Source organism: Carcharhinus amblyrhynchos, chromosome 26, assembly GCF_965287045.1.
Source record: "Carcharhinus amblyrhynchos chromosome 26, sCarAmb.v2.hapA, whole genome shotgun sequence".
NCBI lineage: Eukaryota > Metazoa > Chordata > Chondrichthyes > Carcharhiniformes > Carcharhinidae > Carcharhinus > Carcharhinus amblyrhynchos.
Window position 1 is genome coordinate 11,469,787 of NC_137349.1, and position 14,504 is coordinate 11,484,290.

Here is a 14,504-nt window from a genome sequence, read left to right on the forward strand (position 1 = left end):
TGTGAGGATCGTGTAAGTCAGAGAAGTATGACATACTGTGACAGCAGATCTCCAGGTGGGTGTAGCTACAAGGAAGAGCAGGACATTCATCTGAGAGGACCCAGCTACATCACAGTAGCTTCACTTCACAAGTACTTCCTTATTTGCAATGTGCTTTTGAGATATTATAGGAATGTGCAAGGTGCTACAAAAATGAAAGTTCCTTTTTTATCCGAGATGGTTGCTGGACAGCACTCAGTAGTTGAGGTCTTGCGTGACTCCTCTCACTTTTAACCCTCCCACCCCACTAGCCCCAGGTCACTGACTCAATGTATTAGCAACTACACCTTGAACAGCAAGTCTTTACTTGTAGGAGTGCTCTGAACTGGCCCTGGTTGAATGCTGGAGATTAAGAAACAAGGTATCCTGTTGAAGGGTCAATGCAATCATTGTGTTTATTGACTCTCGTTCTCAAAGAGAATGTCTATCACCATTTATTTTCTCCAAGGTTTTGACCTCTAAAAATAAGAAAAAGCCTCAGGCAAAGCTAATCAGCAAGGGATAATTCCCATAGATTTTGTACAGATTCTTTAAGATTTCTATTTCCAGTTTACTGACTGCATTTAAGATTGTTGTAAGTTGGGTCATGTGGTGTTAGAATCACTTTGCAAAATCTCTGAATAGAACGCAGTGTCTCCTCCATACAAACCTTGCTACTGCCCTTGTGTAAAAAATTATGTCTCCCTCTACCAAAGTCTAAATGGATGCGGTACAAATAGAGGGAGGGTTTACCCCGGGAAATAGACAGGGTATAGATCAGTTATCTCAGAAAATGGGAATGGTACAGATGGGGGGAAGCTGGGGGGATCCCAGTAAATGGTATAATTCTGAGAGGAGTAATGCTCCCTTTTGGGTATGCAGTAGCTCTGAAGTTGCTGCATACATATTGACACAGCTCTTGTGTGGTTTCCCAAAACAATTTAAAGTGACCACATAATAAAAAACAAATTAGCAGGGCATTGGAAAGGCATTATCCTGGGAATAGAAGTGGTATAGACAGGAGAGGGATATTGCAGGAAGTAGATGCAATAGAGATAGGATATTGGGTACCCTGCAACAGCTTAAGTGCTGGTGCCCCACCTGGTAGTAACATGGTGTGTTATATTTCACATAGTTCAGGAGTATCCCACACCCGAGAGAAAGAAAAAAGCAGCCACCATCTCATCAAAATTAAACTTGAGCCGTTGACTGTTGAAGTCAAGGAAATAATAAACTCAGCCAAGCTCCAAAAGGAATCAGGCAGCTAATATCGGAAAAGCATCGAATGCATTGCAGCTCAGATAGCTGTCCAATTGTACACACTCGTGCCCACACTTCTGGACTACCACCATGTGACGAGATCTCATCAAAACAGGATCTCCAGCACCAGCTTGAGAATCCCAATCATTATGGTCCACATCACCGACTTCTCCTCTTGTACTACCTTCCCCGGGGTCCTGTCGCCAGTGGCCTCATCGGTCGGGGAGGAGAGTTCAGCAAAGGGGTCCTCTATCACCCCCTGGTCCAGATAAACCCTCATTTCGTATTCGGTTTCCAGGTGCGAGGGGTGACCATAGACAGCGACAGCCACCGGTCGGCGGAACCTGGCGGGCACTGCCACCCAGTCCCTGCCACAAGTGGTCGACTGCAGATCGTAGTCATCAAAGCTGGGCTTCTGGATGGAATCAGAGACGTACAGGTCAGCATCACCCCGGGTACTGTCCATCCGCAACACCAGCCGACCACTATCGTCAAAATACATGTACGTGTAGTTTCCAGGCATAATCTGGCCTTGGTACACGTAGAGAAGGATCCAGTCATCTGGGACTGGCTCATTGGCAGAGGATCCACCTGCCATGGCCAGCGTCAGCTGCGACACGAACACCATCGGAAACACCCTCCACAGCCAGGCCATGACTCAGCCAGAAAAGGCAACGCAATCTGTGTCATCTGCACAGCATCTGTGGAAACAATAGGAGAAGCTGACATTAACGCCTTACCTTCAGCTAATTTATCAGTGGTGGGAGAGAGGGACAGAATGGTGTTTGTGATGAGGGAACTTGCCTTCTCTTCCTTTCCAAAATTTCCTCACACAGACAGAAACGGCCATCCATGAATTCTTAGCAAAACTGAAACTCATGGGATTTAAGGGTTAGTGACAGCATAGATATAGCATTTGTGAAGTGACAGAAAGGAGAGGGTAGTGGTGACCAAATCTTTTTCAGACTGGAGGCAGATGTACAGTGGTTTTCCCAAGGGGTCAGTATCAGGACAAAACTCTTTTTGATATATGTCAATGATCTGGACATTTGTATAAAAGAGACAATTTCAAAGTCAGCAAAAGATGTACAAGACATTGGTAAGGCCACATACTCCGTACAGTTCTGGTCACCCTATTATAGAAAGGATATTATTAAACTAGAAAGAGTACAGAAAAGATTTACTAGGATGCTACCGGGACCTGATGGTTTGAGTTATAAGGAGAGGCTGGATAGAGTGGAATGTAGGAGGCTGAGGGGTGATCTTATAGAGGGCTATAAAATAATGAGGGCATAAATAAGATAGATAGTCAACATCTTTTCCCAAAGGTAGGGGAGTCTAAAACTAGAGGACATAGGTTTAAGGTGAGAGTATAAAAGGGTCCAGAGGGTGGTGAGTGTCTAGAACGAGCTGCCAGATGTAGGTACAATTTTGTCTTTTAAAAAGCATTCAAACAATTGCATGGGTAAGATGGGTATAGAGTGATATGGACCGAATGCCGACAATTGGGTCTAGCTTAGTGGTAAAAACTGAGCGGCACGAACAAGTTGGTCCGAAGGGTCTGTTTCCATGCTTAAACCTCTGTGATCTCTAAGATACTGAACATGTAATAAACAATGAGGAGGACAGTAACAGACTTCAGACAATAGGGAAACTGATAAAATGAGCTGACACATTGCATACAAAATTTTACACAAACAAATGTGAAGTGACTCATTCTAATAGAATGAGGAGAAGCAATATAAACTAAGTGGTATAATTTTAACAAGGGAACATTAACAGTGAGACTGGGGCTCTAAATACGCGAAGTGTTGTGAAGTCAGTTTAAAAAAAACACATATGGACCCTTGGCTTGATTAATCAAAGAATAGGGAATAAAAGGAAGATACGCTGAGCATTTATACAACAGTGGCTTGGGGATTGCTTAGAACATAATAAGAAATAGGAGCAGGAATAGGCCATCTGGCCCCTTGAGCCTGCTCCGCCATTCAATAAGATCATGGCTGACCTTTTTGTGGACTCAGCTCCACTTACCCACCCGCTCCCTATAACCCTTAATTCCTTTACTGTTCAAAAATATATCTATCCTTGCCTTAAAAACATTTAATGAGGTAGCCTCAACTGCTTCACTGGGCAGGGAATTCCAGATTCACAATCCTTTGTGTGAAGAAGTTCTTCCTCAACTCAGTCCTAAATCTGCTTCCCCTTATTTTGAGGCTATGCCCCTAGTTCTAGTTTCACCTGCCAGTGGAAACAACTTCCCGGCTTCTATCTTATCTATTCCCTTCACAATCTTGTATGTTTCTATAAGATCTCCCCTCATTCTTCTGAATTCCAATGAGTATAGCCTCAGTCTACTCAGTCTCTCCTCATAAGCCAACCCTCTCAACTCTGGAATCAACCTAGTGAATCTTCTCTACACCCCACCAGTGCCAGTATGTCCTTTCTCAAGTTGCTTCTGGGCATCATACTCCAGGACTAATGGCAGGTTCTTGGAGAAGTTGTAGAGATTTACTAGAATTGTCCCTGGGATGAAGGGCTTCAGTTTTGTGGAGAGACTGGAGAAGCTGGGATTGCTCTCCTTAGAAAAGAGATAGTTAACGAGAGAATTAATAGAAGCCTTCAAAAATCACATGGGGATTTATCTAAGTAAATAAGGAAAAATGGTTTCTATGGCAGAGGACACAGATTTAACTAGGAAGATAGCCGGAGGGAGGAGATGAGAACTGTAGTTACACGGTGAGTTGTTGTGATCTAGAATCAGCTATCTGACAAGGTGGTGGAAGCAGATTCAATAATAACTTTACCCTTGAAGTAGAGACCACAGTACTAAAATTAGAGGTTTCATAAATTACGTTCCCTCCATCAAACGGTCAGAGGTGAGGATGGTCCCTGATGTCTGCACAATATTTAGCACCATTCACGACTCCTCAGATACTAAAGCAGTCCATGTACAAATGCAGCAAGATTTGGGACAATATCCAGGCTAGGGTTGATAGATGGCATGGAACAGTGCCAGGCAATGGCCATGCTCAACAAAAGATAATCCAACTCCTTGACATTTAATGATATTACCACAGCAAAATCCCCTGCTGCAAGCTACAGGGCTATGGGCCGGAAAGTGGGATAAGAAAGGGCTCCTGGGTGTCCTCAGGTTGGCATGAGCATGATGGGCCGAATGGCCATCTTTCTGTGCTATAACATTTCTATGGTTTTGGTCTACTGTCAACATCTTGGGCGTTCTATTGACCAGAAACTGAACTGGGCAAGCCATATAAATACTGTTTCTACAAAAGCAGGGCAGAGTCTGAGAATTCTGCAAACAACAACTTATTTCCTGACTCCCAAAGCTTGTTACAACTTACAAGATTGTCAGAAATGTAATGGAATATTCTCCACTTGCCTGGATGAGTGCAGCTCCAACAATATTCAAGAAGCTCAACATCATCCTGGATAAAGCAGTCCCCATCCACTACCTTAAACATTCACGCACTCTGCCACCAACGCACAGTGGCAGCCATGTGTACCAGCTACAAGATGTACTGTAGCAACTCAGCAAGGCTCCTTCAGCAGCACCTTCTAAACCCTTGACCACCTAGAAGGACAAGGGTAGCAGGTGTATAGGAATACCATCACCTGCAAGCTCCCCTCCAAGTCACTCACCATTCTGACCTGGAAATATATATTTTTTAATTCATTCATGGGGCATGGGTGTCGTTGGCTGACCAGCATTTATTGCCCATCCCTAGTTGCCTGAGGGTAGTTGAGAGTCATGCATATTGCTGTGGCTCTGGAATCATATGTAGGCCAGACCAGATAAGAATGACAGATTTCCTTCCCTAAAGGACATTAGTGAACCAGATGGGTTTTTCCGATAATCAATGATGGTTTCATGGTCATTGGCAGATTTTAAATTCCAGGTATTTTTTATTGAATTCAAATTCCAACAACCGCCATGGCAGGAATCAAACCTGGGTCCCCAGAACATTAGCTGAGTTTCTAGATTAACAGTCTAGTGATAATACCACTTGGCCATCACCTCCCCATATTGGCCGTTCCTTCACTGTCGCTGGGTCAGAATCCTGAAACTCTCCCCCTAACAGCACTGTGGGTGTACCTACAACACACCAACTGCAGCCGGTTCAAGAAGGCAGCTCACCAGCACTTCTCAAGAGGCAATTAGGGATGGGCAATAAATGCTGATGTAGCCAGTGATGTTCACATCCTGTGAAAATATAAACCATTTAAGATGGAAATGAGGATTTTTTTTCCTTCACAGATGGTTGTTGCTCGATGCAATTCTCTGGGTCACTGAAAATATTTGAGGTTGATTTTTGATTGACAAGGATGGACTGTGAGGGGACATGATGTGGAGATGCCGGCACTGGACTGGGGTAAACACAGTAAGAAGTCTGACAACATCAGGTTTAAGTCCAACCAATTTATTTGATAGTAAACTCACAAGCTTTCGGGGTTTGCCCTTTGTCAGGTGAATGGAGAGTTCTGGCCTCAGACAGAGCATATAACAGCATAGACAGTTTACAGATTACTGATTAGAATGCGAGTCTTTACGACTAACCTGCTTTTCCAGTCTTAAAGATGCCGACAACGTGAGTGGAAAGAGCATTATGCACAGGTTAAAGAGATGTGTATTGTCTCCAGACAGTACAGTAAGTGAGGTATTGCAAACCCAGGCAAGTCATGGGGTTACAGATAGTGCGACATGAATCTTGGTCACTATCTGTAACCCCCATGACTTGCCTGGGTTTGCAAAACCTCACTTACTGTACTGTCTGGAGACAATACACATCTCTTTAACCTGTGCATAATGCTCTTTCCACTCACATTGTCGGCATCTTTAAGACTTGGATAGCAGGTTAGTCGTAAAGACTCACATTCCAATCAGTAATCTGTAAACTGTCTATGCTGTTATATGCTCTGTCTGAGGCCAGAACTCTCCATTCACCTGACGAAGGGCAAACCCCGAAAGCTTGTGAGTTTACTATCCAATAAATTGGTTGGACTTAAACCTGGTGTTGTCAGTCTTCTTACTGTGAGAGGACAGACAGGAGAGTGAAGCTGAAACCACAAGCAGGCCGGAAGCTGAGGGGAAAGCTGATAGAGGTCTACAAAATGACAAGAGTCAGAGACCGGGTGGATAGTCAGAGGCTTTTTAGCAGAGTGGATGGTCAATAACAAGAGGGCGCAGGTTCAAGATGGAAGGGGAAAGTTTAAGGGAGATTTGGGGGGGGTGTTTTTCATGCAGAGAGTGATGGGTGCCTGGGACGCACTGCCAGAGGAGGGGGTGGAAGCAGGTACATCAGCAACATTTAAGAGGCATCTGGATGGGTACATGAACTGGGGGATACTGACTGACTAAGGGCAGGGGATTTTATTTTAGTTCAGTTAGGGGATGATGATCAGCATGAACTTAAAGGGCCGACTGGACTGTTTCTGTGCTGTACTTTTCTTTGCTCTTTGTTCTGCTCAGCCAGAATCTGATCACCCGAGAGGGACGGGCTCGAGGGGCTGAATGGCCTCATCCTGATCCTCTTTCCAGAAGGTTATTCACTGTTTAAAATGAGCCCGGTGGTGGGGGGGGGCGGGGAGGAGGGGGCAGAGTGAAAACCTGGTGTCTGGGCCAGGAGAGGTGGGGCGGGGTGGGGGCCAGTCAATCTTTACTGCCGGGGGAGGGGAGCCCGCTCCGCCTTACCGTCCGCTCCAGGCCCACTGCCCGATACCCGACACCCGGCTCCACCCGGCCGCCCGGCTCCAGGGCCCCGCCACAAGGAGGCGGCGGCGCGGCCAAGAGCGGCGCCGCCCGCAACTCCCGTCACCTCCCAGCGGCAGCGCCCCCCGCGGCCCGCGATCCGCACTGCAGGCGCTGTGTCTGAGGAAGAATGAGACCCTGCACCCCCCCCACCCCCCCGCCCGTGTCCACTCACCCTCGCCCCCACGCCCCGTTCCTTCCTCCCCGCCACCCCTTCCCTCTCCCCTCCTCCTCCCTCTGCCCCTGCCCCCACCCCTCCCCCCTCCCTCCCTCTGCCCCTGCCCCCACCCCTCCCCCCTCCCTCTGCCCCTGCCCCCACCCCTCTCCCCTCCCTCTGCCCCTTCCCCTCTCCCCTCCTCCTCCCTCTGCCCCTGTCCCCACCCCTCCCCCCTCCCTCTGCCCCTGCCCCCACCCCTCCCCCTCCCTCTGCCCCTGCCCCCACCCCTCCCCCCTCCCTCTGTCCCTGCCCCCACCCCTCCCCCTTCTGTCCCCCTCTCTCCCCCTCCTCTCTCGCCCACCCCGTCCCCCTCTCTCCTCCTCTCCCGCCTCTCCCCTCCCTCTCCCGCCTCTCCCCTCCCTCTCCTCTACCCTTCTCTCCTCCACTCCTCTCCCCTTCCCCCTCCACCCGCTTCCCCCTTTCCCCTCCACCCGCTTCCCCCTTTCCCCTCCACCCGCTTCCCCCTTTCCTCCCTCTCCCCCTGCCCCCCATCTCCCCCTGCACCCCTTTTTTAATCCCTCCCTCCCCTCCCCCCCCACCCCCTCCCACCCTCCCCTCCCCCCTGCCTCCCCTCCCCCCTGCCCCGGGTGCCCCAGTGCCCGGCCCGCGGGTCAGCTCCAGCCCGGAGCCCCCTCAGTCACAATCCGGGAAGCGATAGATCACCCTGCTCCCAGTCCAGGACCCGAAAGAGCCCCGCCTCGCTCCCAGTCCAGGATGTGTAGGTTCAGTCCTGCAGGCTGACCCTCCCAGTGCCAGCACTGAGGGAGTGCAGCACTCTGAGATGCTGTTTTCTATAATGTCCCATCTACCCTGCCAAATGGACTGAAAGTATCCCAAGACTCTGTGTTGATAGAGAGCAGAGGTTACAGCATGGAGACAGGCCCTTCGGCCCAACTTGTCCATGTTCTCCCAGAGTTTTGGGTGAATATTTATCATCCTGTCCTGGTCCCTTCATGCTGACTCTATAGTTAAGAAAGCCCACCAAAGAACAAAGAAAATTACAGAACAGGAACAGGCCCTTCAGCCCTCCAAGGCTGCAGCGACCATGCTGCCTGACTGCCCTACTCTTCCAGGGACCATATTCCTCTATTCCCATCCTATTCATGTATTTGTGAAGATGCTCCTTATCGTATCTGCTTCCACTATCTCCCCTGGCAGCGGTTTCCAGACACCCACCACCCTCGGTGTAAAAAACTTGACTTGTACATCTCTTTTAAACCTTGCCCCTCGCACCTTAAATCGATGCCCTGTGGTAATTAACTCTTCCACCCTGGGCGAAAGCTTCTGACTATCCACTTTGTCCATGCCCCTCATAATCTCGCAGATGTCTACTAATCTTGTAGACTTCTACAACACTTCTTCTTTCTCAGAAGACTAAGGAAATTTGGCATGTCCACTATGACTACAACTTTTACAGTTGCACCATAGAAAGCACTCTTTCTGGTCATATCACAGTTTGGTATAGCTCCTGCTCTGCAGGAAACTACAAAGGGTTGTGAACGTAGCTCAGTCCATCACACAAATCAGCCTCCCATCCATTGACACTGTCTACATTTCCTGCTGCTTCAGAAAAGCAGCCTGCATAATCAAGGATCTCACACACCCCGGACATTCTTCCGTCGGGGAAAAAGATACAAAAGTCTGAGGACACAATACATGGGGTTATGGGGTTAGGGCCTGGATGGGAATTTTGTCGGTGCAGGCTCGATGGGCCGAATGGCCTCCTTCTGCACTATAGAGATTCTATGATTCTATTCCATAACCGACTCAAGAACTCTTTGCTGCTGCCTTCAGTCTTTTGATGGACCTACCTTGTATCAAGTTCATCTTTCTCTACTCCCTAGCTATGACTGTAACACTACATTCTGCATTCTCTCTTTTCCTTCTCTATGAACAGTATGTTTTGTATAGTGCTCAAGAAACAATACTTTTCACTGTATTCTATACATGTGACGATAATAAATCAAATCTATAATTTGATAATTATAACTATAATTTACAATAGTCTCTCTGGTCACTACCATATTGCTGCTTGTGGGATCTTACTTTGTGAAAATTGGCTGCTCTGTTTCCAACCTTAGTGATTATGTGTAAAAATACACCGAGGCTCCTTCAACTGCACCTTTCTAACCCACGACCTCAGCTACTGAGAAGGACAAGGGCGGCAGACATCAGGGGACACTACCACCAAGTTTCTCTCCAAGTCACTCACCGTTCTGACTTGGAAATACATCAGTGTTTCTTCACTGTCGCTGGGTCAAACTCCCAGACAGCACTGTGGGTGTACCTACGCCATAGGGACTGCAGCGGTTCAAGAAGGCAGGTCACCCACCACCTTCTCAAAGACAATTAAGGATGGGCAACAAAATTGCTGGCAGAGATAGTGGTGCCCACGTCCCGTGAAAGAATTAAGACAACTATTGGCTTTCACCACCCTGATTTTGTGAAAGGTGCTATGGAAATGCAGGTATTTCTTTTTAAGGGGCCAAAGAAAGGTCAGTAAATTATTGTCAACATTGTTCTTCAGTTTAACTACAGCTCTCTAATTAGAGCATGATTTTGTTGTTTTTCCCCAGGACCGGTTACATATGTTGGAACTGAAAGCACAAACACGCACACACACACATTCGTGTGAATCAATTATCAGCAGTCAATCATTGTTTATGGTCCAGGAAATGCCAGGAAAGTGAGGAAGAGTCAGATGAGACCAATCGAGGGTGGTTCTGACTGGAAGATACATGTGGGAACTGGGGAATTCACAGCCACTAACACTGAGAAACAGGGGAAGATAGAGTCGTCATTGCTTTATGCTTTGAGCCCTGGACACTCAGACAAACAGCTGCCCTTAATAAAACAGTTAATGGACAAAATGGAATGACACAAAAAATGCTGGAAATATTCAATGGGTCCGGTAGCGGAGAGAAGCATGATGAACTTTCATCATAACTGCCCTGACAAAAGGTTATTGATCTAAGAACATGAGAACATAGGAAATAGGAGCAGGAGTAGGCCATCTAGCCCCTCGAGCCTGCCCCGCCATTCAATAAGATCATGGCTGATCTGTCGTGTCTCAGTTCCACATTCCCGCCCTCTCCCCATAACCCTTAATCCCCTTGCCTACCAAAAACCTATCAACACGCGTCTTAAATATATTTAGTGAGGCAGCTTCCACCACTTCCACGGGCAGAGAATTCCAGAGATTCACCACCCTTTGAGTGAAGAAGTTACTCCTCAACTCCGTTCTAAACCGCCCCCCCCTTTATCCTGAGGCTGTGCCCTCTAGTCCTACTGTCCTTTCTGAGCGGGAAGAGCCTCTCCACCTCTATCCTATCCATCCCATTCGTAATCTTATACGTCTCAATGAGATCGCTCCTCATTCTTCTAAACTCTAACGAGTACAAGCCTAGTTTATTCAGCCTCTCCTCATAGTTCAACCCCCTCAACTCTGGTACCAGCCTAGTAAACCTCCTCTGCACTCCCTCCAAGGCCAAAATATCTTTGCATAAGTGCGGCGACCAAAACTGCACACAGTACTCCAGCTAAGGCCTCACCAGTGCCCTATACAGCTGCAGCAAGACCTCCCTACTTTTATATTCAATCCCCCTCGCTATGAAGGGCAGCATCCCATTTGCCTTCCTGACCACCTGCTGCACCTGTAGGCTGGGTTTTTGCGACTCATGCACAAGGACCCCGAGGTCCCTCTGCACCGTCGCATGCTGCAGTTTTTCGCCATGTAAGTAATAGTCCTTCCTACCATTATTCTGACCAAAGTGGACCACCTTGCACTTGCCAACATTAAATTCCATTTGCCAGTTCCTGGCCCATTCGCCCAGCCTATCTAGATCCTTCTGCAGACTCTCCACACAATTTGCCGTTCCACCAATCTTGGTGTCATCAGCAAATTTCAACACCATACACTCGGTTCCCTCCTCCAAATCATCTATATAAATGGTAAATAGCTGAAGCCCCAGCACTGACCCCTGGGGCACTCCACTAGTCACCAACCGCCAATCCGAATAGCGCCCATTGACTCCCACTCTCTGCCTCCTATTTGACAGCCAATCCTCTATCCACGCTAACACCCTATCCCCAACTCCATGCCCCCTGACCTTCTGTAATAACCTCTTGAGAGGCACCTTATCAAACGCCTTCTGAAAAGCCGATGGAGAAAGCTGATATCTGAAAGTGGGTCAAGCTGTGATAAAGGAAAAACCTGCAGTGCCTTCGTAAGATCTTTTAACTCCTATGTCCAAACAGCAGAGTCCTCTCTACCAAAGTGCTAATCACGCAAAACATCATTAGGACGGCACGGTGGCACAGTGGTTAGCACTGCTGCCTCATAGCGCCAAGGGCCTGGGTTTGATTCCCGGCTTGGATAGTTGTTTTGTAAAGTCTGCATGGGTTTCCTTCTGCTGCTCTGGTTTCCTCCCACAGTCCGAAAGACATTCTGGTTAGGTGCATTTGCCATGCTAAATTCTCCATCAGGGTATCCAAACAGGCACCCAGAGGGTTTTCACAGTAACTTCATTGCAGTGTTAATGTAAGCCTACTTGTGACACTGATAAAGAAACTTAAAAACATTCATATGCCTGATATCAGATCCTGAAACATTTGTGCTACTCGGAGCACAGTTGCGGCAGGAGAATTCCAGGAGAATCACAGAGCTTTGGGAACCTCCTCACAGCATCCCTGAAGAGACTGAACAGCCTCTCAAACCCATGGGAGTCCCTGGCTTGTGACCCACCACAATGGAGAAGGCTCAGTTGGGAAAAGGCCAAACACATCAAGAAATTTTGTTGGGAATACGTGGAGGTGAAGTTGAAGTGTTGGACGGAGTGCGCAAACTTCCAAACCATCCATCTGCCCACGCCTCAAGCACCACCTGCCCCACAGGTGGCGGACTCTGCAGGTCACACATTGGACTTATCGGCCATTTCAGAACACATCAAACTGGAATGGAAGCAAGTCATCCTCGATCCTTAGGGACTGCTCAGGAAGAAGAGTATCTCAGAGTGGAATGGCCCATTGTTGAATGTGTACATTAAATTGCACGTGCCAGTTTCAAATTCAACTCCAAAAGGTACATTATGTATAAAACAAAGGGGTTTATATGTTCTCTCCATGTCTGTGTGGGTTTCCTTGGTTTCCTCCCACAGTTTAAAGATGTGTGGGTTAAGTTGATTGGCCATGCTAAATTGTCCCTTAGTGTCAGGGGATTAGCAGGCTATGGGAATAGGACCAGGCTGGGATTGTGGTCGATGCAGATTCGATGGGCTGAATGACCTCCTTCTGCACCGTAGGAATTTTATGGGTGGCACAGTGGCACAGTGGTTAGCACTGCTGCCACCTTGGCCCCATCCCCACAACCCCACGTATTTACCCTACTAATCTGAAACATTAATTAATGTTCCTCATTACAGAGCGGTTGCTGAGTAATTCCACCATTTATTCTAGATTTCTTGCACCATTTTGCTTTTGATTGCATAGACAGGTATGTGATGAAAGCATGGTGCCCATATCGAAACACTTCTGGACACCAGTGGACCCTTTGTTTTATACATAATGTACCTCTTGGAGTTGAATTTGAAACTGGCACGTGCAATTTAATGTACACATTCAACAATGGGCCATTCCACTCTGAGATACTCTTCTTCCTGAGCAGTCCCTAAGGATCGAGGATGACTTGCTTCCATTCCAGTTTGATGTGTTCTGAAATGGCCGATAAGTCCAATGTGTGACCTGCGGAGTCTGCCACCTGTGGGGCAGGTGGTGCTTGAGGCGTGGGCAGATGGATGGTTTGGAAGTTTGCGCACTCCGTCCAACACTTCAACTTCACCTCCCCATATTCCCAACAAAATTTCTTGATGTGTTTGGCCTTTTCCCAACTGAGCCTTCTCCATTGTGGTGGGTCACAAGCCAGGGACTCCCATGGGTTTGAGGGGCTGTTCAGTCTATTCAGGGATGCTGTGAGGAGGTTCCCAAAGCTCTGTGATTCTCCTGGAATTCTCCTGCCGTGACTGTGTTCCGAGTAGCACAAATGTTTCAGGATCTGATATCAGGCATATGAATGTTTTTAAGTTTCTTTATCAGTGTCACATTAACACTTACATTAACACTGCAATGAAGTTACTGTGAAAACCCTCTGGGTGCCTGTTTGGATACACTGATGGAGAATTTAGCATGGCAAATGCACCTAACCAGAATGTCTTTCGGACTGTGGGAGGAAACCAGAGCAGCAGAAGGAAACCCATGCAGACTTTACAAAACAATTATCCAAGCCGGGAATCAAACCCAGGCCCTTGGCGCTATGAGGCAGCAGTGCTAACCACTGTGCCACCGTGCCGTCCTAATGATGTTTTGCGTGATTAGCACTTTGGTAGAGAGGACTCTGCTGTTTGGACATTGGAGTTAAAAGATCTTACGAAGGCACTGCAGGTTTTTCCTTCATCACAGCTTGACCCACTTTCAGATATCAGCTTTCTCCATCGGCTTTTGGTAGTACAGTGGTTATATTACTGGATTACCAGAGACCTACACTCATAGTCATGCACAGTAAAATCATATTATGGAACTTTGAGAATCTGAATTAATTTTAAAAATTTCTGCGAATGACATTGGAGTGTTGTAAAAACACAAGTAGTTCATTAATTCTCGTTAGGGAAGAAAACCTGACATTCTAATTTGGTTTAGTCTATTCGTGACTGCAGACTCATTAAAACAATGCTTAACTGCATAACAATTATAGTCATTTTTGCAGCAAATGCAACAGCAAATTTGTGCACAGCAAGGTCCTGCAATTAGCATGTGATAATGACCAGAGCAGCGGCACAGTGGTTAGCATTGCTGCCTCACAGAGCCTGGAACATGGGTTCAATTCCGACCTTGGGTCACTTTCTGTGTGGGGTTTACATGTTCTCTCCATGTCTGTGTGGGTTTCCTTGGTTTCCTCCCACAGTTTAAAGATGTGTGGATTAAGTTGATTGGCCATGTTAAATTGTCCCTTAGTGTCAGGGGATTAGCAGGCTATGGGAATAGGACCAGGCTGGGATTGTGGTCGATGTAGATTCGATGGGCCGAATGACCTCCTTCTGCACTGTAGGAATTCTACGGGCGGCAGGTGGCACAGTGGTTAGCACTGCTGCCATGTTGGCCCCATCCCCATAACCCCACGTATTTACCCTACTAATCCCCTGACATTAAGGGACAATTTAGCATGGCCAATCAACCTAACCCACACAT

The 14,504-nt window shown here is 47.4% G+C and overlaps 1 protein-coding gene across 3 annotated transcripts; it reads right to left on the bottom strand.

Moving 5' to 3' along the window:
* Positions 1–408: 408 nt before the first annotated feature.
* Positions 409–7,088, bottom strand: c26h6orf120 (chromosome 26 C6orf120 homolog). Of its 3 annotated transcripts, none has more exons than XM_080212952.1 (2): positions 6,992–7,088; positions 409–1,979 (listed from the first exon to the last, which is right to left on the bottom strand). In XM_080212952.1, the coding sequence occupies exon 2, from the start codon at positions 1,931–1,933 to the stop codon at positions 1,385–1,387; it is 549 nt and encodes a 182-aa protein (XP_080069078.1). In that variant the 5' UTR covers positions 1,934–1,979; positions 6,992–7,088; the 3' UTR covers positions 409–1,384. The 3 variants fall into 3 exon arrangements, with proteins under 3 accessions (XP_080069078.1, XP_080069080.1, XP_080069079.1); XM_080212954.1 differs by lacking the exon at positions 6,992–7,088 and adding an exon at positions 5,438–5,459; XM_080212953.1 differs by lacking the exon at positions 6,992–7,088 and adding an exon at positions 4,682–4,932.
* Between the last annotated feature and the right edge of the window lie 7,416 nt (positions 7,089–14,504).

Bases quoted from the DNA above. Each gene is read 5' to 3' on its own strand.
- c26h6orf120 (XM_080212952.1), bottom strand. From the start codon at position 1,933: ATGGCCTGGCTGTGGAGGGTGTTTCCGATGGTGTTCGTGTCGCAGCTG.